A 22969-nucleotide genomic window follows, 5' to 3' on the forward strand; every position below is an offset into this window, starting at 1 on the left:
GGGCCGGGATAGTGCCATTGAGAGTGTTCTCGAGGCCGCCCTGTCAACGTCGCCGTGGGAAAGCTGGGCAGGTGAGGTAGAGAAGGCTCTGGTGCAAGCTGGCGTAATGCTGCGCCTGGTAAATCATATCTGAGACGCCGAAAGCATGAATGGTCTTCTGTGCCTGTGGCCTTCCGACACGGACGTGGACCATGGCCATTCAGATGTCGCAGATCAGGTAAGGCACCTCGCCCGCGAGGCGCTTACACAGCTGCAGATGGCAGCCAAGATGGAGTTCGCGCCGCCACTTGTCTGGGTTTGCCGAGAGGTAGTTGGCACAGGCAATAATGGTACGGGAGCGAGTGACGAGACCGACAAAATGGATGCCAGAGGAATGAAAAGGTTGGGCGCCAGCCCTTTGTGGGGCTTGATGCGCACCGCCCGAAGCGAGCATCCCAATCTGCGATTACGCCTGGTTGACGTTCCGGAAGAAACAGACACAGAAACCTTTCCTTCCCTCTTCGCGTCCGCCCTGGCGCTGAGCGCTGAGCCCGAGTGCGCCATGCGCCACCAGAACGTGCTTGTGCCCCGGATGAAGCCTGTGAAGACGGCTCCGGAGGCGATGAAAACGCGTGGCCAGCCGGAGGAGCGGCTGCTGAGGTCCGGGTCCGAGGGAGCTGTACTAATAACGGGAGGGCTTGGAGGTCTCGGACGGTACGTCGCTCTGTGGATGGCCCGAGTCCACAAGGCTCGCCACGTTGTCCTCACCTCACGCCGCGGCGCAGCGACACCTGGAGCTGACGAGGTGGTGGCTGAGCTGGCTGCACTCGGCGCCAAATGTACAGTGGTCTCGTGTGATGTTGCAGACAGGGACAGCCTGCAGCAAGCGATGGCCATGTTCCGCAAAGGCGAGCGGACTGTCCTGCGCGGCATAGGACACACCGCAGGCGTGCAGGACAACAGTGTGCTCTCGGCCCTGACGCTACAGCGGTGCAGCACCGTGTTTGCGCCCAAGGTGGACAGCACCCGTAATCTGCACCAGGTGACCCAGACCATGGGCCTGGATCTGGACTTTTTCGTTCTCTTCTCCTCCATCTCCGGCGTGCTAGGCCTGCCTGGCCTCGGTAAATATGCTGCGGCCAACACGTTCCTGGATGCGCTTGCGCATTTCCGTTGTGCCGAACACCTGCCAGCGACTTCAATCGCGTCTGGTACGTGGGAGGGCAGCGGCGTGGCCTCCCGAACCGTCCAGAGCACCATGTCCCAGATTTCCTAACTGGGCCTTGACATGCTGGCACCCCAGGATGGCCTGGCCCTCTTGGCAAAAGCCATACATGACGACGCTGCTTTCACCGTGGCCGCCGCGCTGGATCCAAAACGGCATCAGAGCTACTACGCCGACCATGGGGGCATCCCATTGTTCATGACCTCGCTGGTGGACTGGGGTGACACGCAGGCTGCCCGCAACCGCGATGTACGCACAGCCCTGGATCAAGGATCCCCGGAGAAGCACCAGGAAATTGTGCTCAGTACGGTCCGCGGGGCCGTGGCCAAATCCTTGGGCTACCCCCATCCGGAAGAGCTGGACACGGAACAACCGTTGCATAACTTGGGTGTCGACTCGCTCGCTGCGGTCATGGTACGCAACCAGCTTTCGAACTTGACAGGCCTGAAGCTCAATGCCAGATTGGTGCTTCAACATCCCAATCTCCAGGCGCTCAGTCAATTTCTCCTTTCCGAGTTGTTGTCGAATAAACCAGGTCATGCACATAACAACAACAATAACGCAGCATCACCCTCCATAGCGTCGCAATCTGGGCCACGGCTGAACATGGAGGCCATCAAGCTCGGTTGTCTGGATCCTGATTTCACATTCAGCAATGTGCATGACATTGCTATCATGTCGCTCAGATCTGTCTTCGTCACGGGTGCCACGGGATTTGTCGGGGCATTTATCTTGCATGAGCTGCTGGAGCTAGGCATAGAGGCATCTTGTTTGGTATGCGCAAGCAGCGCCGACAAAGCTGGGTGGCGCTTGGTAGACACGCTCGCCGCCTACGGCCTCTGGAAGCCCGTGTACGCTTCACTTCTCCATCCCGTCGTCGGCGATATCACACTGTCCATGTTCGGCATGTCTCCGACCGAGTTCGACCATTTGGCGAACACTTCCGATGCTATTTGTCATGCCGGAAGACTTGTTGATTAGACACGCCCGTTAGCCGAGTATATCGACCCCAAACTTGTCAGCGCCCACGAAGTCCTCCGCCTCGCGTCGTCCGGTCGCGCGAAGACGATCCACCATATTTCCACCATGTCCACTATCCCCAAGTATAAGGGGTACGAGGTCAAGGGGGAGGACCAAGAGTACGGCTATGCGACATCGAAATATCTAGCGGAGCAGCTTGTTGTGGCGGCACGGTGGCGCGGTGCCCGGGCCTCCATTTATCGCTTGCCCTTCGTGACAGCCTCGCTCGCCGGCGGTTACTTCTGGCGCGACCAGGGAGATTTCTTACACAACCTTATTGCGGGCTGTCTGGAAATGGGGAGTTTCCGTACTCCCCGTCGACTACCTCAGCCGGGCCATCGGGGCCATCACGCTGCGCCAGACCGACTAGACCAGGCGGGACTACGACTTCGTCAACACGCGCCCACCGGCCTTCGGCGACTTCTTCCGGCTCCTGGGGCCCGCCGCTGGGACAGGCCAGGGCATGTTTTACCCTTTGGCCGTTGGCGTGAGCGCGCCGCCGCCTATGGGACTGCCCACCGCAGCAGCCCGCTCGCCCGCATTATACGAGGTGACCGACGACGCCGGCGCCGCGGCGCTGGTGACGAGCCCTCGCGTGGGTGAGCGCGCCTTCCGGGAGCCCGATTACCCCGTGCCCCCAGTCGACGAGGACTTCGCGCGGAAGTATGTGCGCCGCATCAAGGCCGCGCGCCAGGTTGAGGCCTTGGGCTGCCCTGTGCCTCTCCCTAACACGGTGACCCAGACGGTCATCGCCTAGATCCTTTGGCGACAGGCAGGACAGAGGAAAGGTTCCCGGCGGGGGAGGCACGCCTTATGTACTGATGACGGCCTCGGTACACACGAGCGCTTGAGTGCACAACGAGGGATTCTGCCTGTGACGAAGCGCTTTAGTGAACGGGTCTAGCCAACACGAGGTCAAGCCAAAGCTATTTGGCGGGAGTACTGGCCGTGAGCCGGTGAAGCCCCTGGCTGGATAGACTATAGTAATTAAACCGAGTAGATATATGGAAGAACCCACTGTGCCACATGGGCTTAAAGGGGTGACCCCCTTTCTAGAAGAAGTGACAGTGGTGATAGGCTGAGCAGAACAAAATAAGAGGCCGTTACCTAGACTTACCCAGCTTGACCCCCAACCAAGTGCACACGCCACCTGGGCCTTCTGCAGCGCCTATGGATCCTCTGAATGACTTCCTTTTCGCTTAGAAACATAGCGCCGACCTAACTTCAATTGGCGTATTGAGGCCACTCCACTGAACCCTCTCGTGACAAAGATGAAGCTACACCCGTTTGTTTACAGGCAATTTAGGGCTGGTGGTTGCGTCAAGCTAGGGATCTCAAGTGGAGTTGGTTGCAGGACCCGCTTGAGAAAAATGGATCGGCATGTGATGTGTGGGAGAAGCGCGGTGCAGCTTGCAGTGCAGAAGCGGGAGCTGCATGATGATGCAGGCTTAGGATTGGTGGCAATTCGCGGCTGCCAGGCGGGCCAGGCAGGCGCAGGCTGATGGAGGAAGGACCCCGCGACCGTGAGTCGCACCGCACCCGCTAGACCCCAGAGGGATGCGACGAGGCATCGTGAAGACGAAGAATGACGTGTTGGCAGGCGGCCAACGAGTCCATTTGCGTCGACCATGAGCCCACCTAGTCGCACAAGACCACGCTGGCGGCTGAAAGTGGCTGTCATTGAATCTGCTTTTGGTCCAGTCCAGTCTGGCATGCGTAGACCGTGTCCTGGTGACCGTTTTGTCCCATTGTTAATTATTAATCTTAATCTTCCCAAATGCTCAACCCAAATATTCTATCTGCCTTCAAACTTTTCAGATCCATATTAGATCCAGAAAAGCAGATCCATGCTCACTCACCACGGACTTCCCCGTTGGCGACATCTTTGTCTCAAAACCCACCCCTTCCCGTCCTTGTGCGGTGTGTTCGGGGCCTTGGCCTTGCCCGTCCGAAAATAGTGACACAGCGCACACACGTTCGCTCGCTCCATTCAGGGCCACGGTCTGAGGTCTGAGGTCAGAGGTCAGAGGTCGCACTCACAGAGGCCGGCTGGCTTGCGTCGCGTCGCGTCGCAGGTCGCTGCGTGTGCATAATACGACAGTCGGCGTAATCGTGCAGCTCAAACAGCCCCCAAGGCGCAATCCGGAACCACGGGTTACTCGTGACCTCCCTGCATTGTTATAAAAAAAACTGCCGGGATCACTCAGGTTCGCCGTTTGCGACACACCTGGCAAACAAACACGTCCCACTGCCCACCCTTCTAGACCTCTCTTCCCGACGTCAAACCCCCCTCCAAGTCGAACCAAGAGTCAGTCGGATCGGGGCGTCACCGCGACTCAACTGATCGGCTCTCGGAGTTAATCTCGTTTTGCGACCCACAGCGTCGAGACCGCTGGAGCCGGCAACACGTGGGCCACCCTGCCCGTCCACCACCGCACCGTACCCGCACCGTACCGTCCATACCGTACGTACGTCCTGCCGCCAACCGTTCAGTTCATTAGTGCCTAACGGGGACAGCCCGCCTTTTGCCCACCCATCAGCGATCGTCGACAACTTGCGAATTCACTAGTTCTTTCTCTCAAGCCTCAGGCCCCGAGCCCAACGCCCTTCCTCTTTTCGATCTGCTAGACCCCATTCCAAAAACCCTCGACAGCTATGGGCCGCGCTCCGGCCTACATCTTCGTCGTAAGGTAGGCTACATTCCTGTCCAAAAACCCCTGCCTCCCCAATGCGGCATCACCGCCGCGGACGACAACCACCAACCCCCGCCCCCCACACACGCAGGGGGGAGAGGCCAGGACGACGTCGACTTCGACATCCAAGTTCTTGCTTGCTAACATCGCTCTTTGCCACAGACACGGAAACAGACTCGACGCCGCCAATAAGCAGTGGCACCTCCAATCACCCACTCCGTACGACCCTCCCCTAACGTACAGCGGATGGAACCAGGCAAGGGCGGTCGGACAGAGGATCGGCGAGATCTTGCGCGATGGCGACAAGGAGAGGGACAAGGAGCAGCAAGCCGACTCACTTGCCACTGACGGAACCCCGAGAAAGCGTCGAAAGTACAAGGTCGCCATACACAGCTCGCCTTTCCTGCGCTGCGTCCAGACCTCGATAGGCATCAGCGCTGGCCTGGCTTCCATACCCGAGCCTCCGACTCCCACCGTCGCTCGGGCATCCTCCACGCACTCCGTCACAAACCCTCGTCTCCGACCAACCGTACAACCTGACGTTTCTGTACCGCCCCCGACTCCCCCCACAAGTTCGCGTCCCAGTTCGAGAGCAAAGTCGGCTATACAAAAAACTGTCCTCAGGCTCGATGCTTTCCTCGGAGAATGGCTCACCCCGGGCTACTTCGAGCTCATCACTCCGCCGCCCGGTTCGGGTCTGATGCTTGCCAGTGCCAAGGCGGAACTGCTGCGGAAGGAGGATTACTCTAGTTATCCCGGCCTGTATGCGCACCACGCCCAACACAACTCCTCGTCGGGAGCTGGGGCTGGTCAGATGTGGGGCCAGTCCCCAGTTGTCGCAGCGCCTGAAAATGGCCTTGAAAATGTGGGCAGCCTCGCTGAGGCGATGAGACGGGCCGGCAGAAGCGACAGTGTGACGAGTAACGGAGAGTCGCATCTGATCACTGGCGGTGCCTATGTTGCTCCTATGCCCACGTATGCGCTTTCGCACAATGCGGAGATCCCCAGGGGCTATGTCCCACATGCCAGAGACAACTGCTGCGATATTGACTACCAGTGGGACTCGATGCGGGGGCCTTTGGACTGGGGTGACGGAGGATCGTACGGCGAGGAGTGGACCGCGATGCACCATAGATTCCGCAAGGGTTTGCAGAACCTGGTCGACTGGTACGCCACGCACGAGCGTCCAGCGGACATGGTGACAAAGGAGAGGCGGGATAGCGTTACGGCGAGCGACGACGCGATCGACGACGAGGAGGAAGATGTCGAGACGGAGTCCGTGGTTATTCTCGTTTCTCACGGTGCTGGGTGTAATGCCCTGATCGGAGCCATCACACACCAACCTGTCTTGACAGATGTCAGCTTGGCATCATTGACATCAGCGGTTCGAAAGCCTGGAAAGGATGAGATAAGCCAGGGAACAGGATCTGACCGCGTGAGGTGTGCCAACGGCGCTCACTCCGACGCGTCTTCTGGTCTGGTCGCTATTCATCAGTGTTACGACCTCAAGCTTTTCGCAAGTACCGAACACTTGACCTCGACAAGATCGGGACGGTCAGGGTCTGTAACGGCGCAGAACCGTGGCCGGCTCTCCAACGCATTCCCGTCTTCTCCTCTGAGTGGGAACGATGGTTCAGGAAGCCGAAGTTCCTCTGCAGCTGCCAGTCTAGGCAGCATGAGACGAGACTCAGGGGCTTCATCGCGGCTGGCAAGTCGGCTCGGGCTGAACACGAACGGTCTGAACAGTGGGGGTATCACGGTTGGGAGCGGCGTGACTTCTTTTCTGAAGCAGACGCCAACGTCGGCCGCGGGTGGACTCTGGTCTCCACTTCGGAATACCCTGGATACGCCGGACGAGGGTGACGATGATGACTTCCTCCCGAACTTCACAAGCTTCGATATCGTGTCGCCAAGCACAAAAGCTGAGGACCCTGGCAAGTCAGCGGCTGAACCACCAAGCACCCCGAAAACAAATGGAAACGGAACGGGCAGGACGAGGGCAGACAGCCGTGTATCACCGCGAGCAATACCGGTGACTGAGTCTTCACAACACGAGGAGGAAGAGCGTCACGCGGTTCCTGCATTGCCACAGCTAGGGTCAGGGACGGGTGGACTATGGGGAAGCCCCAAGCCCATCGGCACGACAGAGATACCGCGTGATCTGACGTCCCCGAAACGAAGATGGACAGTGACGGAGAGATGGACGTGACCTCTCACCTTGAACAAAAGCATTCCCAACTCCTCCACGTTGGTTTAATATCGAGACGACCGCATATGAAATAGGTGGCTTAGCATGTTATGGGAGTCATTCGAAAGGAATACCACGAAAAGTTCTGTGCGTCAAAGCGTGTTCCGCACGCTGGTTCGGCAGTGCAGGATCGCCAAAAAGTAGATGATATTTAATGAAAGGTTGTTCAAGAAACTCGTTTCGACACTTGCGAGAAATGCACGTACGTCTGTCCTTCACATGGTGGTACTCCCGTATATATGTGTGAATGCCGAGGGGTGCCTGCCGACATCCCGAAGTATCCCGAGTCGTCAGCCCTATGGTACCAACTCCCTGGAGAGGGGCCTTGACATCGAGAATCCCAAGCTTCGTTTGGCCTCTTACCCCATGAGTTTGCCTTCTCCACCATCTGGAACTCTATCTTGAGCTTAAATCTGACGCCGACCTCCCTCCCCCGAGGTTCGACCTCAGCTGTGGGCAGTTCCTGGACAAGACCAGTTCAAAGGGACGCTGAACCAGTCCGAGGCGATACTTCCGGGCGAAAGGCTGCCCGCCTTTGTCACATGTTGTCTTCGGTCAGTGTGATCAAGGCGCCCAAATGTCTCAGCCATAAACCTTTCCGTTGATGTATGCATAGGATATCTGTGTTTAGAAATCCAACATCCCACCAAGTTTAAGGCCAAGAGTCATGTCCACAGCCTCACGGTGCAAGGCCACCCTGCGAAGAATGGCTGAGTCGAGAATCTTAGCTGGTCAAACCGAAATACCTAGAAGCAAGAAGTCGAAAAGTGGATCGCGAATTTGATACCATGAGTTTTTTATCCCCCAGCTGTGACTTCACTCCCGAAGAATGTTTCGCGAGCGGTTTGTCTGTTCGGCTTGTTCACTGTTGTCGGCGAGTACACGTCCGAAAGAGATTTTGGCCAATCATTTAACATGGATTTTCTGTCACTTCCCACTTTTCGCCTCGCACCCGCCCACCCCACCACCGGGGAAACAAGGGAAGAAAAGCTTACGAGGTGTCTGGTCACATCATATAACTGACGAAAAACATGTTTTGGACGCAGCGTCGCCGTCGCAGCGCTATTCTCACGCAATTGCCGTAATTATAGAAAAGGCTCTAACGCTTAGTCTCTGGTATCAGTGCCTGTTGCTGAGGAGGGATCGTTTTCTTGTAAATAAGTCAACTCAGGTCGACCAAAAATGTGTCTGCACGGCGCCAGGACCCAGGGTTGTCGGACATGCAGAACGGAGGCTCTGCGACTAAGGATTAGTGTTCCCAGGCCTTCTCATCACCGCACCATCATCTCAGCAACGGTGACGACTGTCCGGACGTTCTGCCACATGTCTTGAAGCAAAGACTTCTGGCACCGGAGACAATTGAGGCTCCAAATGATGCGCAGTCCTACCAGCTTGGAAGTGGGGCGGTGGATTTACAGCTGCACGAGAGATTTGTCGAATCTTCAGGGGCAGTCCACCACCTCGGCCGAATGGAGACACTATTGGACTTCGTCAGAGCCATGATAAGGTGTGCTTGTTAACCTAGTCCCGTGCTACTTGGTCTGGCTGACTGGCTATGCCCGTGCTTGCACATCTATGTGCTGCCCAGGCTGAGCTTGGGATTTCGCCTTATGTTAGAGATATAGAGCTTGCGGTGCTCTTTACGGTTCTGTATTTTAAGATCCGGTCTGGATCTCATCCAATCCACAGGACGGTAACTTTAAAACAGTCTGGAGCAGCTTTCGAACAATGCCCCTCGAAGTTGAACTTGTCTGCGTCGGCAGCATGTTTGGGGGCCAAGGAGTCTCGGCAGATATGAATCCTCCGCCGCCATTGAGCAACCCCGAAAAGGACAGTAACATGTGAGATGACGTCTGCCCTGCTTGTTCTCAATGTGGGAAAGCAAGTACTCAAAAAGATTCAGTCTTCCACCACGTGACCGGCCGATGACGGCCGGTTAAAGCCCGGAAAGCCTTCCGTTGTTCGATAGCCAGCTGGATTCAAGGTTTGAAGAGCCTCGCAATTTACATGCAAATTATTCTAGGGGTCCGGACCCGGGCGGAGAAAGGCGGGTTGGACCGGGTGCATCAGATGGGGAGGAAGAGGGCGGGCGAACCACCCCTATGTACTCTTCAGGATTAGAGCCTGCTGGTTGACTCGATGAGATCGAGTAAGAGATGCGGAGTTGTGGGGGAAGCGTGATAAGCCGCTATCTGGCTCTGACGGCTTATCTATGTCATCCAGCCCTGTCCCCTGCAACCTTTTCGGGTTCCTGGTACTTTGGTTCAAAGTGCAGGGACTGCCGAGCAAGCTTGTATCGGTACTTGGAATATGTCATGTCTCCGAGGGGATGTCCTATCTTCCACCCAAGCGACGACTTACTTTCCAAGGTTCACGTGTGCGCTTTAGCTTTTTTTTTTTTTTTTTTTTTTTTTTTTTTTGCCATGGCAGCCAATGGACATTATCGGATTGACCGATTGCACAGGCCAAGAGGCGCATATCTGATATCTCATTCTCCACGGCCGCTTGCGGAAGTCGAGCCTAGCCGTCGGAGGGTGGATCAACCAGATCAGCGTGGTCCCTCAATCCTGCAACGGCTCCCTGGGCTGTGGCAGTCTGGGCCCGAATAATAATGGCTTACATGTCGTTGTATGTCCTGCGATTTCCGCGCAGCCTGCAAGGCAATCTCTGCAGCTGCCGGGGGTCAGCAGGTGGCTTTTCCACCCTAGAGTGGCAGAGTGGTCTTGGGCGTGGGGATCTTATCAGTCTCAGGCGATGAGATCCCATAGTCGCACGACCACTCGCTTTTAGCCCCAGAAAATATGACCTGGACAAACTCGCGCTCCTAGTGTTGTGCTCCCGTCCTAGGAGTATATAATATATCGGCTAATCCCCCTTCTCATTTTTCTCGCGTACTCTTCGCGCCATATCTTCGAATTTCTCTTGACGCCTGTTCCATACTGCCGCATTTATAGGTCCCTGGGCACACACACCACACGGCAGCCAGTCGTCTTGACCCAAGACTCTCCTCGGGACTGCGCCGGCTTGCCCCCGCTTACTCCCCATCAACCTGGGTCCATCACATCTCCAAACCGGCTGTTTCTGAGACCATCATCACCGCTGTACGACAACCGCAGCCCCACCAGAAGAACAGCCATGGACCACGGCAGGGGCGCTCGCCTCAGGCGATGGGGCGACAAGCTCGCCGTCGACAACGAGCCGGGCCTGACCACCGCCCAGCTCATGCTCACCAACCTCGACCTCAAGCCCGTCGAGCCCGAGCGCCGGCAGTGGGGTGCCTGGAACTTCGTGGGCTTCTGGATCGCAGACTCTTTCAACATAAACACCTGGATGATCTCCAGCTCCATGGTTGTCGCCGGTCTGTCGTGGTGGCAGTCATGGCTCTGCGTCTGGATCGGTTACACCATCGCTGCGTGCTTTGTCTGTCTCACCGGTAGAATTGGCGCGGTATATCACATCGGATTCCCCGTTGTCAACCGTGCCTCGTTTGGCATCTGGGGTTCCCTCTGGCCCGTTTTCAACAGGGCTGCCATGGCCTGTATCTGGTACGGCGTTCAGTCTTGTATCGGCGGGAGGTGTGTGTATTTGATGATTCGAGCGATTTGGAAGAGCTGGGTAAGTCACTCTCTCCCTTCAGGTCCACGTCGACCTGGGTGCTGACGCTGTACCGAAGGACCGGAACACTATCCCCAACACATTTCCCGAGGACTCGGGCACTACCACGGCGGACTGGGTCAGCTTCTTCATCTTTTGGCTGGTTTCTCTCCCGGCCATCTGGTTCCCAGTGCACAAGATTCGTCACCTTTTCACGGTAAAGGCTTACTTCGTTCCCTGCGCTGGCATCGCTTTTCTGATCTGGGCGATCGTCCGCGCCGGTGGCATCGGCCCCATCGTCCACCAGCCTGCCACAATCTCTGGGTCAACCCTGGCATGGGAGTTTGTCACAGGCGTCATGAGCTCGATCGCCAACTTCGCGACACTGATCGTGAACGACCCCGATTTCTCGAGGTTCGCAACCAAGCCCAGGGACGCGCTCTGGCCGCAGTTGATCACTATTCCCATGGGCTTCGCCGTGACCAGCTTCATCGGCATCTTCGTCTCGTCGAGCTCGGCCGTCATCTACAACACCGATCCGGTCTGGGACCCCCTGGAGCTGCTGGAGCATTTCATCGACGACGGCGGTTCGGGGCAGCGGTTCGGCGTGTTCGTCATCGCCACGGCCTTTGCGCTGGCTCAGCTGGGCACCAACATTGCAGCGAACTCGGTCAGCGCGGGAACCGACCTGACGGCTCTGTTCCCTCGGTTTTTGAATATCCGCCGGGGTGGTTACATTTGCGCCGCCGTTGGTCTGGCGATGTGCCCATACACGCTTCTCACGGACTCGAACAAGTTTACCACGTACTTGTCTGCCTACTCAGTGTTCTTGTCATCAATCGCTGGCGTTATGTGCGCGGACTACTACGTTGTCAGGAAGGGCTATCTTGAGATTAAGGAACTCTACGACGCCCGAAAGACCGGCCCGTACTATTTCACGTACGGCGTCCATTGGAGGGCTTATGTGGCGTACATGTAAGTCTCCAGAACACATGCACTCGTCCGAGTCTATACTTTTGTGGATCATGCCAACGACTCATGCTTAGTGCTGGAATCCTGATCAACGTTGTGGGCTTCGCAGGCGCAATCGGCCGTGACGTCCCCGACGGCGCGAGATACCTTTACAACGTCAACTTCTTCGGCGGCTTCATTGTCTCCGGAATCGTGTACTGGACGCTGAGCAAGGTGTTCCCGATCCCTGCATGTAGCGACCACTGGATGGAAGTTGGCGATGCAATCGATGATGTACAACTTGCATATGATGGCAGCGATATTGAGGAGAGGAATGATAAACTTGACGGGGACACGAAGATGGTTTGATTTATGGGAAAACAAGCGTACTGGCACTTTAGCCCATTCCTGAAAAGAATAAATTTGTTCACCTTGATTCCTGATTTTGTTAATTCAACAATGCTACAAATACGTGAATTTTGAACATGTGCGGACACGGTCATGATTGAGTAAACTTCAAATGTTCAATTTAACAATCCATAAACGCAATCATCACAAACCAAGCTCCGAATCTACTCATATTGCACCACAGGCCCACCGAAGCAGTTTCCACAACTGTTGTTAACCCATGGCCCGGTGCACTCCCAACAGAACTCACACCCACAAGGACCTAAATCGACTGTCAGTTCAATCATTTCCCAAAGAGATTAAAAGGACTTCTATGGACTCACACGTCATATGCATACTATAATTTCATGGCCAAGTTAGCAAAACCATCCCACGTGAAAGAAGAAAGGTCGGGACAGCCAGAGGGAAATCCAAAAACTCACCATCCTTCGTTCTTCTCGATTCTCTTCGCGCACCGAGGGCAACCCTTAGTCGAGATCCCAATCAACCACTCACTTTGCTCATCTTCTGCCTTCCTCCTCATAATCTCAGCAGCCCTGGCCAGCCTATCCGCCTCCGCTCTGGCGCGCTCCTCTTCGTACCGCCTCTCTTCCAGCCTCGCGCGTTCCTCGCGCTCCTCGCGCTCCTTGCGCTCCTTGCGCTCCCGCTCATCCCTCTCCGCATTCTCCGCGTCCTCCCTCGTCCTGCGCTCCCGCTCACCCCTCGCCGCATCCTCCGCCTCCTTACTCCTCCTGCTATCTTCAGCGGCGGCGGCAGCGGCTGCGCGTCGCTGCTCCAGGATCCTGTCCATCCTTGCGCGCGCGCGGGCCACGGCCTCGAGCTCCCTGCGCTCCACCGCGGCGCGCTCCTGCTGCCGCTGGTGCTCGCTCCGGAAGCGAAGCGGGTCGGCGAGGTACCGGTCGTATTCGTCGCAGGACATGTTGTCGTGCTGGGAGGGCGGCGACTGCTGCTGGGGTTGCGTGGGGACCCCGTGCCGGAAGCAATACTGCGTGTTGCAGGCTGCGCATGTCACGAACGGGTGGGACTCGCCTCCTTCGTGGACCTGGCCCGAGTTGCAGTCTGGGTTGGGGCAGCGGGTGAAGTTCGGCATGTCTCTTACTGTTTGGTCGATCATGTGAGAAAGATGTCTGGCAGATGAGTATTACCGATCAATGTTAAACTACGTTGACGGGCTGGGGTGTTTGCTTACGTCTTCAAGGTATCGCCATCAGCGTACTCCTCGATCTCCTGTGGTGTGAGCGATCTGTTGCAAATTGGGCACGTAAGAGACCCTTCTTTCGATTCCTTCGATTCCGTCTGTGACTTTATGTGCTGCTGTATGCAGACTAGACACACGTCTGATAGGCATCTGCAATCACTTGCCGCCGTGGTTTGCGGGTACAAGTTCGTATGCTTCTCTTCGCAGCATATCTGGCATTCTTTGGTTGTCTCTTCTTCTTCTTCTGGGTCACCATATACGTCCGCTCCACGTGTGAATGGCGTAGCTGGCCTCGATTGCTGCAAACTTAAGTTGCTAAGCCGGGCTATTTCTTCCTCTTGAAGTGCCAAAGCCCTAAAGAGAAATTCCTGTCAGCCAAATTCGTGGATTCAAGTTTCATGATCGTACAATTCAGCATCAGTGAGGAAATCAGCTATCGCTGGGCTTATTTCGGGACTCTGCCATTCGGGCTCCATGTTTTTGGTTTTTATGCTTCGTACCTGACAGAGACTTCGAAAGGCACGGTCTGGGTTGAAGGACTTCCGGGTGGATTTTGAGAAGACCTAGTCCTGGCAGACAGTGCTGGTGTATCCGAATTAACGTGAAGACACAGATTCCGAGAAGCGTGAGTATTACCTAGAGGGAAGATTCCGGAAGGAGAAATTGCACGTCTTGGGGCAATGTATGGAGGAAAATGTGTACGAGTTCTTGAGCGCGATGAGGCCCGAGATGGCGAATGATAGATAACACCTCGGTACGGTCCTTGTCCAGCGTTGTATGTCATATCTCCAGCTGACGGTTTTTTGTGAAGGAGCAGCGGGCAGACTGAGATAATTTGGACTCTTCGTGATCTGAAAAGTGGAAACGACAATGAAATGAGGGTGCCGATGTTTGTGTGCCTTTTATAACGTGCTTGCCGCAATTCAGTGACTCAATACATCGAGAGGCCGTTTGTCACTGCAAAAGCGGATGCTCGGTGACCACCTTGACCCCACGAGTCATCAATAATGTACTGATCTGGGGTACATAATGGATTGGCGAGCTTCGAGGCTAACAACATGAAAAGGGTGCTAACCATAGAGGGTTGCAAATTTCTAGCGTTGTCCCTTCCACCCTATCAGGATTATTTGAACAACCGACTTTGTTGTTGGGCACTTGGGACCGAAGTGATTCGCCCTAAAATATCTCCACGACGGAGCTACATCAACAAATGGACCACCTCGCTGGTACATAAGCTTAGGATTATCAGATACATACGAACTTTTTCTACGAAGGTTTCCCAGCCATTTCATAAACTGCTGGCTCTTCGTTTCAGCCATACAATGATGTCAGTATTGCAAGACACACCCTTCCGTCTACGCAGCCAGAGACCTGACTCCTCACAAAACAAAAGAGAGCATCTTAACTCTACCAAAGTAGTACTCTTACTGAACAACAAATCTGGGAGCGCCCATGTATTGCTGGTAGACCGTTGAACCAGCGTCGAGCACCGGGAAATCGGCCTTATCCCAGACCTTTGCAGCAGCCAGGCCCTGCTGAGCATCAACCAGGATGAGGGTGTAGTTGTCCCCAGATTCTATGGCACTGAAGGACCAGGAGATGGACAGGTCCACGCAGGGGGTGAACGGAACATCAGGAAGAGTGTAGGCGGTATCGACTGAAGTATTGCAGTTCATTTGATCAGGCATTTGGTTGGTGGCGACGTTGAAACTGAAGCTGAGGCGCGAGTTTTGTTAGCGGGAGGCCTAAAGACTTCCATCCTCGTGGCCATCGTCCCTATTGATGCGAAGCCTTGCTCTTTTGGCAACAGGTTTTCATGTCCATAAAGTCTTTTTGTGACTCTATGTACTCGAAAAAGGACGATAAGGAGAACAGAATAGCTCGTACGTGCAAAGAGTGCCATGAGGAATGCAGCCAGCGGTGAATTCGGACACGTTGAATTCTTGGGCTATGGCTCGCTGTTCGATAGGGGTTGCGGACACAACCGCTAGAAAAGCCACAAGAGAAAGGAGTAAGAAATTCATCTTCAAAGATTGACCGAGGTCTGTCACATTAACAGATGATGGGGAGACTTGTCGAGAATCGTTCAGGCGTACAGGAACTTGCAATGGTGTCTCCCATCACTTGGGAAGGACGTATTTATACAATTTGGCAGCCGTCACCAAGATCACACATGAAAGCAGCAACACATAGTGTGACGACGCTTTCGTATTGCTCTGCGTCGCTGCGCCGAGCGTGCCCTTCGTATTCCAAACAGAGCCTCGCCCCTCGCGTTCAAGCAGCCTGCACCACCAACATCATGTTGCATATCGGACTTAGAGACAGCGTTGTTGCCAAATCTTGCTACTCCGGTTTGTCTACAATCACACCATGGAACCGGGTGTGACCTCTACCTTCTGATGCACCCGGAAGCGGATGTAACGTCTCCCTTTCTTTTACACGGTACAGCATGTACTCGGAGCTTGCTTCATTCCACTGACAGGTGCCGTGCGCACAATAGCCCTCGGCTTCAACAGAAATCATCTTGAGTATCGTATATTATACGCATAACTGTATCTCCAACTTCTGTGAAGATGAGTATACAGGGCATGTCCTATGCCGAAATGAAGGAAATAGATAATGTAATCCATTGTGCCTATGGCTACGCTAATAATATTGATGATCCGCCTCTCCTCCCCTTCCTCCCAAAAGAACACGGCAGACAGTTGTCTGGGAGCGCAATTCGCTGATTCACTCGAAAGAAATTTTAAATTTTCACCGTCATACGGTCATTGCCCTTGTATCAAATTCGACTATCTGGGCCTGGGTAATTCCGTAGGCTGACTACCAAAGACAGTGTAGAAAGAAAGATGGCCCAAAGTTATGGCTCCATGGGATCTATAGGGAACCAGAGTGTCAAGGCTGCTGGCTAGATAGTGTACAAGACACAGAGGAATATAAGAAATTGTTGGAAAGAACCCATGGCATCTGGAGATTCAGGTCGATATTAACGATGTGTACGTCTGATGCTCACCTAAACGAATGAGGGAAATAGGCTTCAAAACGCGACGAACGAAAATGCGGCCGTGCTTCGTGCGCAAGCTGAATTGGGCTGGGCCCCTGCATTAGAAGTGGCACCTTGATTATGTGTAATCAATTGATGAGAACCGGACAGCCTCGGTCAGTTTAGCACCCTAATTTCCCATTCATGGAAGACTCGGCCGTTCACAGGTGGATTCGAAGTAATCCGCAGTCCGGATGCCGGCCCTGACGTGCCGGACACCAGCAGCTAGCAGGGGATTGATAGCACCACAACTCCTCACCTCGGCCTCAGGTGAAATCACCAAACTCTTCATTCGGCAGTGATAACATCTGCGGGCTCATCCCTGATTTTTCAGGAGTACACAAGCACCAAGTATCACAATGAAGTGTTGCACCGTCAAGCGGCTTGGCTGTGCTGCGTTACAAGTTTGCGCAGCGGTTGCCTATTCGTCCCTGGATCCCAACTGTGTGGCTCGTGCAGACGACAAGGTCTTCATTGGACATAACAGCACGCAACAGAATTCGGCGTGTGAGTGGCTCGGCATACCATACGCTCAGGCTCCAGTTGGCGACCTGAGATTCGCACCGCCTGTTAAGCCGCTCTCGTCGACCGGTTCCTTCGACGCCAACAATTACGTGAGTCACTGTAGTAAGACAATTCGAATACATCATAGATCTGACACGTTCCTCAACTCAGGGCTATGATTGTCCCCAAGCCCAGTCCCGGTATTTTGCGTATCCGAATGCGACTGGTCAATACGCCCGGGTCTATGCCAACTTTGTCAATCAGCTAAATAACACTCAAAGCGAGGACTGTCTGACATTGAACGTGTGGTCAAAGCCAACCAATAACTCAAGAAATGTCGTGGTTCCCGGTGCCGAGCTGAAGCCTGTGCTCGTGTGGATCTACGGAGGGCGTTTCTCAGCCGGGACCAGCAATACGCCATTCTACCATGGCGAGTTCATGGCAGATGCCCAAGACGTTGTGGTGGTGACATTCAACTTTCGCATGAACATCTTCGGCTTTCCTGGCGCGCCTGAGCTTGACGTCAAGAACCTCGCCCTCTTGGACCAGCGCTTGGCCGTGTCGTGGGTTCGCGACAATATTGCCGCATTTGGCGGAGATGCTTCTCGCATCACGATCGCCGGACAGTCATCGGGCGCTTGGGCAGTGAGTAACTGGGCTTATGCCTTCCAGGATGTAAGTTGTCGTCGCTGTACCATCTCTAGCCCCACAGAGTCGTATACACCATATTCGAGTCTGCTTGAGACTGACTAGAATCCATACTAGGACCCAGTAGTTGCCGGGCTTATTTCCCACTCTGGCAGCGTCTTCTCCTTTGACAGCAACAGCGCCGAGCTAGCTGCCTCGAACTGGTACAACGTTTCGAGGACACTCGGATGTGGGGCTTCAGAGTCGACGCTCGAGTGCATGCGCTCACCCAATATCACGATCGACTCCATCCTCGCCGCAGCCGCCCGTGTCCCCACGACCGGCGCAGGCTCTCGCGCGCTGCCAGCCTTCCAGATCACCGAAGACAACCGCACCGTGTTTCCGAAGTCCGAGTATGTGTCAAGGCTTGCCTCTGGGAGATTGGCACGGATCCCAAGCCTGCAGTTGCAAACCGACCATGAGTCCGGCTTCTACAGGATCTCAGCATTGGCTAGGGGTACCGTGCTCCCGGAGAGCAACTGGACACTCTTTGAGCAGGAGACGTTCACCTGCCCGCTCGCAGCGGACGCGGGCGGGCGGGCGGAGCTGAACATCTCGAGCTATCGCGCGCGGTACATGGCCGACTGGGATAATCTGCGGCTTTTCTACCAGCCTGAAGCACCTTACGACAGTGGAGCCTACCACGGGTCAGACGTCAACATGGTTGTCGGCAATACAGAGGGCGTCAGCGGTATTGCACCGTCGACCGAGGAGCCAAGACTTACTAGGACGATGCAAAAGGCGTGGGCTGCTTTTGCCGCTGACCCGGCGGATGGCCTGACGTCTGTGATGGGTTGGCCCAAGTATCAGGCCAGCTCAGAGACGCTGATCCTGCTGGGCGATAACACGACTTCAACTGTGAAGTTCGTGGACCCAACGACGTACGATTTCGCATGTCAGGATCTGGATCTCGTTTTCTAGGACCACGCCATACCAGTATATAACCATGATAAAATAACCACAAGAGATATAATCTATGGTGCATCTCCTGCATGAACAAAATACATACGTCGTTGAATCGAAGCAAGCCACGGACAGTGAGTTTACCTGTCAACTTGAGACTTCATTGTAACTACTTTTTGCGCATTGTGTTCGCACTGCTGTCTCATACTGAGAAGTTCGATCCAACGATAGCCACAGAATATCCCAAAACCGTTATCCATGATGCGATCGACATCTTGAACAATCACTCTATGGCCTATTCAGGTGTTCTTTGAGTTTACCATGGGTATGACGTCTCCTAAAAGACCTGTTTTCACTGCCTTCTTGGCCAAGCGGTAAGGCGTCGCACTCGTAATGCGAAGATCGACGGTTCGATTCCGTCAGGAGGCACTGTTTTTGCTTTTGCTCAGGCCGTAGACTATCTGAGTAGCATCTACTAGGCCCTGGAGAAATGACAGAATGGCGTAAAGGTTGTCATACTCTCACAATTCATGGGCAAGGAGTAATCTGAGCAAAGGACAGATATGTCCCAAGACGCGGTTATTGTTGGTGAATGTATGATTATGACGGGGCGAGAACTGTGCTCGCCGCCCTCGCTGGACCTCAGAAGAACCATGATGGTCTGGCCTGTCTGTCTTCAAATGTCGCTAATGCTGATGCTGGTATCATCTCCCCCCTGTCGATCTCTTCGAGCCGATTCCAATCTCTCAACCCCACTTTAATCCAAGACGCTCATGCAGACAATGCAAGACAAGCATCCACCGCCAGGCCGACACTATGTCATTGATACTGTCAGTAATTCGTGATAGTAAGGTGGCATGGGGGTTGACATACCGTCCTTCCTTCTGGTAGACCACATCACTGATGATGTCCCTATCCAGGTCAGGAAACATGCCAGCCAGCGTTTCTACGACATTGGCGTGCTCTGCCCTGTGCAATCTGTGGGCCTCCGCTGCCTCGGCGCTGGCCTGCCTCGCCGCAGCCTCCTCCGCGGTGTAGCGGCTCTGATGACTCGGAACTCTGGGGCCTGTGTTTGGCCTCGAATCTGGCAGAGGGGTGTGTGCGGGACTGCGTCCCGACGCGCTTGAGGAACCAGCCATCGGCTCATCATTGTCGGAAAACATCCTGCCAATTGTGGACAGAGGCCTCTGGATTGTTCGAAGGAGACCGGTAATAGCGGCTTTCTCATCGTACTCCCCGCTGTCGTCATTGGAAGTTGATTGGCGCGGTGTATACGAGGAGCGGGTCACGGCGTCGTTGTCCATCGATGGTCTGGTCGAGGAGGACTCGCCCATGCCGGCAAGGGACTGCGGAGGTTTCTCTGCGGTGGCCGAAGTAGGTGGTGATTCTAGCCGATGCTTCTCGGCGATGGCAGAGACCGCAGCCTCGACATTCTTCTCAAATTCTTCATCTGAAATCGTAAGCGTCGTGCGATCCATGTTCTCAATGAACTGGACAGCACCCATCTGAAGATGATGTTAGCAGCCATGATGTGACTTTAGCAGAGGTCGCCTCATACCAGCGATGAGAGGTAATAGCCAGCTTCCCCTCCCAACTTCTCTTGGTTTCGGAATCTGAGGATATATTGGACGTTTGACACGACGTGTTCTGGGTTTGCTTGAAGCGTGACATATATGAGGAGCGGCATGAATGAGTCCGCGGACGAGTCGGATTTGGAGTGCTTGAGGAGGCCTGTTCCTGATGAGCACGTCTCATGTTCGCCGGGCATCAAATACTTGACGTACCAAAGATGACCTTGCAGCAATTAAGAATGCATATGATTTTATCCCTCGGAGCTCGGTAGGATTTTATCTTTAGTAGTTCTGTCAAAGGTCAGCCATAGCCCAGAGGGATGAGCGAACATCCTCGTACCTTGCTGTGCGAGCTTGAGGAACCGTTTCCCACTTTCGCCGACTGGTGGTATATCTAGATGTTCTTCACGCACCCAACCGTAGATCTTGATCTTCTGGGCAACAACTTCGTCGCGCTCGACATCCTCTTGATGCTGGCCCCGACGCCCAGGCCCCAGCGGTCGCTCCGCCCCCTTCCGCCGTGGTTTGGCCCCTGGTATCGGCTGAGGTGGAGGTATGGCTGGCGAGAAAGTCTGAGCGTACAGTCGATTCATGACAAGCTTTTCCATGCCTTCCCGGGCGTTGTCAAATTCAGCATCGGACACGTCCCTCCAGACTTCACACAAAGCCATCTTGTTTGCAATGAATGCCAGGAAGTCGCTGATGATTTTGACCTGTTCATGTACCATCCACTGCCGCTTCCCGAATTCATTCAGGAATGATCGCAGGTATTTGGCAACCGGGTCCGCCTTCTTGTTCCGGAGCTGTTCAAGGAACCTGTGGAAGTCAAAAGGAAGGGCCGACTCGGGTTCGGGCTCCGGTGGGGGCGGTCGGTGCAAAGACACTGTTGGAGACATGGGCGCACCGATGCTCTCCCGTTCGTCCTTGAGCTGACCGGTCCTGCCAGAATGAATGGACGGGTCCTTCGGGGGGACAGGCGGGCCTTGATCATCCGGATCCTTCCCCTTCGACGCCATGCTGGCTGGTGAGGTGGAGTTGAGTCGCAGTCCTTGCATGTCCTGCAACTGTTGGGCAATGTTCGGGCTCAGCGGCTCCAGACTAGAGTGCCGAGGAGGGTGTTGAACAGGCCCGGTCGAGAAGGGGGATGCAATCTCCAGCCGTGGACTCATAACCTCCTGTTCGCCTGGACCGCCCTCTCGAAACTGGGCCATGATAGTCTGGATCTCGGATGCATCGTTCTCTCGGTCATCTTCGCTTGTCCGCCGTTTCTCGTCGTCGGATCGCCCTCCTCGTGAGGAGTCGAGAGACAAACGAGGCCGGTCGGCAGCATTGGAAGGCGTCCTCGAAGGAGGCTGGGATTCGGTTGGGGTAGATGGCGTGGGGTCGACGTATGGCTTTGTCTCGACGTTTAGGTATGAAGTGGCGATTGTGGTTGTCGGGGTTGTCGCTGGCTTCAGAGTTGCGACCGAGGAATTCAACCCCTCGATGCCATCATCCGTCTTTGGTGGCACCTCTGGTCGCAAGTCCTCTGGCTTCTTATCCTCGGATTGCCCATCTTTTTGCGCATCCGCACCCGCTGGCACTGAGGGAGCAGTTTGGGCAAGCTGTGGACGCTCGCCGAGGGAGATCAAGTCCTCGGATGGATTGGGGGCGGATGCAGCAGAGTTGGGCTGGGCCATGTTGTCATTATGTGATGATGAAGCCGGGGGATTTGGCTCCATCGAGCTCTTCACCTCGCCAGAGGCAGCATACGACTCATGATTCTGGGGAGGTGGGTTGCTGGAGCTGCTGCTGGAGCTGGGGGCGTCTGAGTTGAAGGGAGGAGACATGCACGAGGCTTTGTTGAGCAGTGGTGTCTCGAAGGGGGTCGGCGGGGGTGAAGGGATTCAGGTAATGTCGGGTCTGATCGGTTGTCTTTCCCTCGCTGTTGCCAACAGCTTGGGCCTTGGTTCTGGAGTGCCTGACAAGCTTCTGCAACAGGGAATCGAGGGCCCCGCAGAAAGTCGTGGTGATCCTGTGTCAGCTGTGCACGTTTCGCATCGAGGCTGTTGTCATCCATGTCATTGCCAGCCGCTGAGCACCCAACGAGTAGGCGAGCAGGCAGGCGAGCCGATAAGCTCGGGCAGGCCAGATGATCCGAGCCGTTCTACCCCACCTGCCGCTGCCGCCCGCTCAGGTATGCCTGCTCCCTGTCCATCTGGTCCAGTACACTACTGTACGTAGGGAAGTGTCAAGGGAAGGCATATTGCAGACTACTGGGTGTCCATGACTTGAAGCTGCTAGCTAGTATTCGACCTGCATTGGATAGGACGCATGGTCAGGTCCGATGCCCTGCAGGCCAGATCTGCCATGTGCCTTCCAAGGCTGTCCCATATAGAAATATTATACGTGCGCAATCATACCCCTCTAAGACCGTATCAATACCAAGGTAGACAGTTTCCCCGTCTACGTACTCATAAATAACCAGTACCACATGATTGATATCCCCCATATATAAGCGCACATGGTTGGATAGTTGTATGGACTGAACCACAAAGCAGCACACATATCAGGCAAACTTGCCCCTGCAGTGGGTGCCCAACATGCACGTGTACCCGTTACAGTCCCTTGCCTGCTGCTTGCGCCTTGCTGCAAGCCGCCCGGACACTACCTGGGTACTGTTAATCAGGATATGAGAGCACCAGGATAAGAGAGGTTTGATAAGCCCCCTGGGGGAAGCTACAGTACCTAGCCTTCCCCGCATATCTTGGCCTTCGATGCTCCCCTTGACCTCAGCCCTACGGTTAGGCAGACCCCTCTGACGCCACCACTACAACCAGCTGGGGCAGCTCTCAAGTCCAAATAAGTCTCGATCCGTCTCAACGGCGCAGGCCTGAACTTTACAACCAACCTTCTTAGCCACAACGTCCCTCCAAGCTCCCTCCATTTCTTCAGCACCAGACAAC

At 55.0% G+C, this 22969-nt stretch overlaps 6 protein-coding genes and 1 non-coding gene across 7 annotated transcripts; 5 read left to right on the forward strand and 2 right to left on the reverse strand.

The window, feature by feature from the left end:
- Positions 1-145: 145 nt before the first annotated feature.
- INS49_000811 (uncharacterized protein) lies at positions 146-2981 on the forward strand (the record flags this gene model as incomplete). Its single annotated transcript, XM_043161647.1, has 5 exons — positions 146-329; positions 483-1190; positions 1308-2124; positions 2227-2343; positions 2600-2981. 5 exons carry the CDS (start codon positions 146-148, stop codon positions 2979-2981), a joined length of 2208 nt encoding a protein of 735 aa, XP_043030153.1.
- A 1898-nt stretch (positions 2982-4879) lies between these two features.
- Positions 4880-7126, forward strand: INS49_000812 (uncharacterized protein; the record flags this gene model as incomplete). Its single annotated transcript, XM_043161648.1, has 3 exons — positions 4880-4914; positions 5080-6192; positions 6664-7126. The coding sequence occupies 3 exons, from the start codon at positions 4880-4882 to the stop codon at positions 7124-7126; spliced, it is 1611 nt and encodes a 536-aa protein (XP_043030154.1).
- A 3174-nt stretch (positions 7127-10300) lies between these two features.
- INS49_000813 (uncharacterized protein) lies at positions 10301-12079 on the forward strand (the record flags this gene model as incomplete). Its single annotated transcript, XM_043161649.1, has 3 exons — positions 10301-10780; positions 10839-11734; positions 11806-12079. The coding sequence occupies 3 exons, from the start codon at positions 10301-10303 to the stop codon at positions 12077-12079; spliced, it is 1650 nt and encodes a 549-aa protein (XP_043030155.1).
- Positions 12080-12536: 457 nt separating this feature from the next.
- Positions 12537-15004, reverse strand: INS49_000814 (uncharacterized protein; the record flags this gene model as incomplete). Its single annotated transcript, XM_043161650.1, has 3 exons — positions 12537-13245; positions 13308-13361; positions 14745-15004. 3 exons carry the CDS (start codon positions 15002-15004, stop codon positions 12537-12539), a joined length of 1023 nt encoding a protein of 340 aa, XP_043030156.1.
- A 1714-nt stretch (positions 15005-16718) lies between these two features.
- Positions 16719-18471, forward strand: INS49_000815 (uncharacterized protein; the record flags this gene model as incomplete). Its single annotated transcript, XM_043161651.1, has 3 exons — positions 16719-16973; positions 17035-17538; positions 17629-18471. 3 exons carry the CDS (start codon positions 16719-16721, stop codon positions 18469-18471), a joined length of 1602 nt encoding a protein of 533 aa, XP_043030157.1.
- Positions 18472-18810: 339 nt separating this feature from the next.
- Positions 18811-18882, forward strand: INS49_000816. The gene has a single exon. It is a non-coding gene; the product is annotated as a tRNA-Thr (tRNA).
- Positions 18883-19224: 342 nt separating this feature from the next.
- On the reverse strand, positions 19225-21853 carry INS49_000817 (uncharacterized protein; the record flags this gene model as incomplete). The annotated part of the gene is made up of 5 exons (XM_043161652.1): positions 19225-19267; positions 19327-19958; positions 20012-20184; positions 20238-20315; positions 20365-21853. The coding sequence occupies 5 exons, from the start codon at positions 21851-21853 to the stop codon at positions 19225-19227; spliced, it is 2415 nt and encodes an 804-aa protein (XP_043030158.1).
- Positions 21854-22969: the final 1116 nt, after the last annotated feature.

Source organism: Diaporthe citri (genome assembly GCF_014595645.1).
Source record: "Diaporthe citri strain NFHF-8-4 chromosome Unknown scaffold_1, whole genome shotgun sequence".
In the NCBI taxonomy this organism is placed as follows: Eukaryota; Fungi; Ascomycota; class Sordariomycetes; order Diaporthales; family Diaporthaceae; genus Diaporthe; species Diaporthe citri.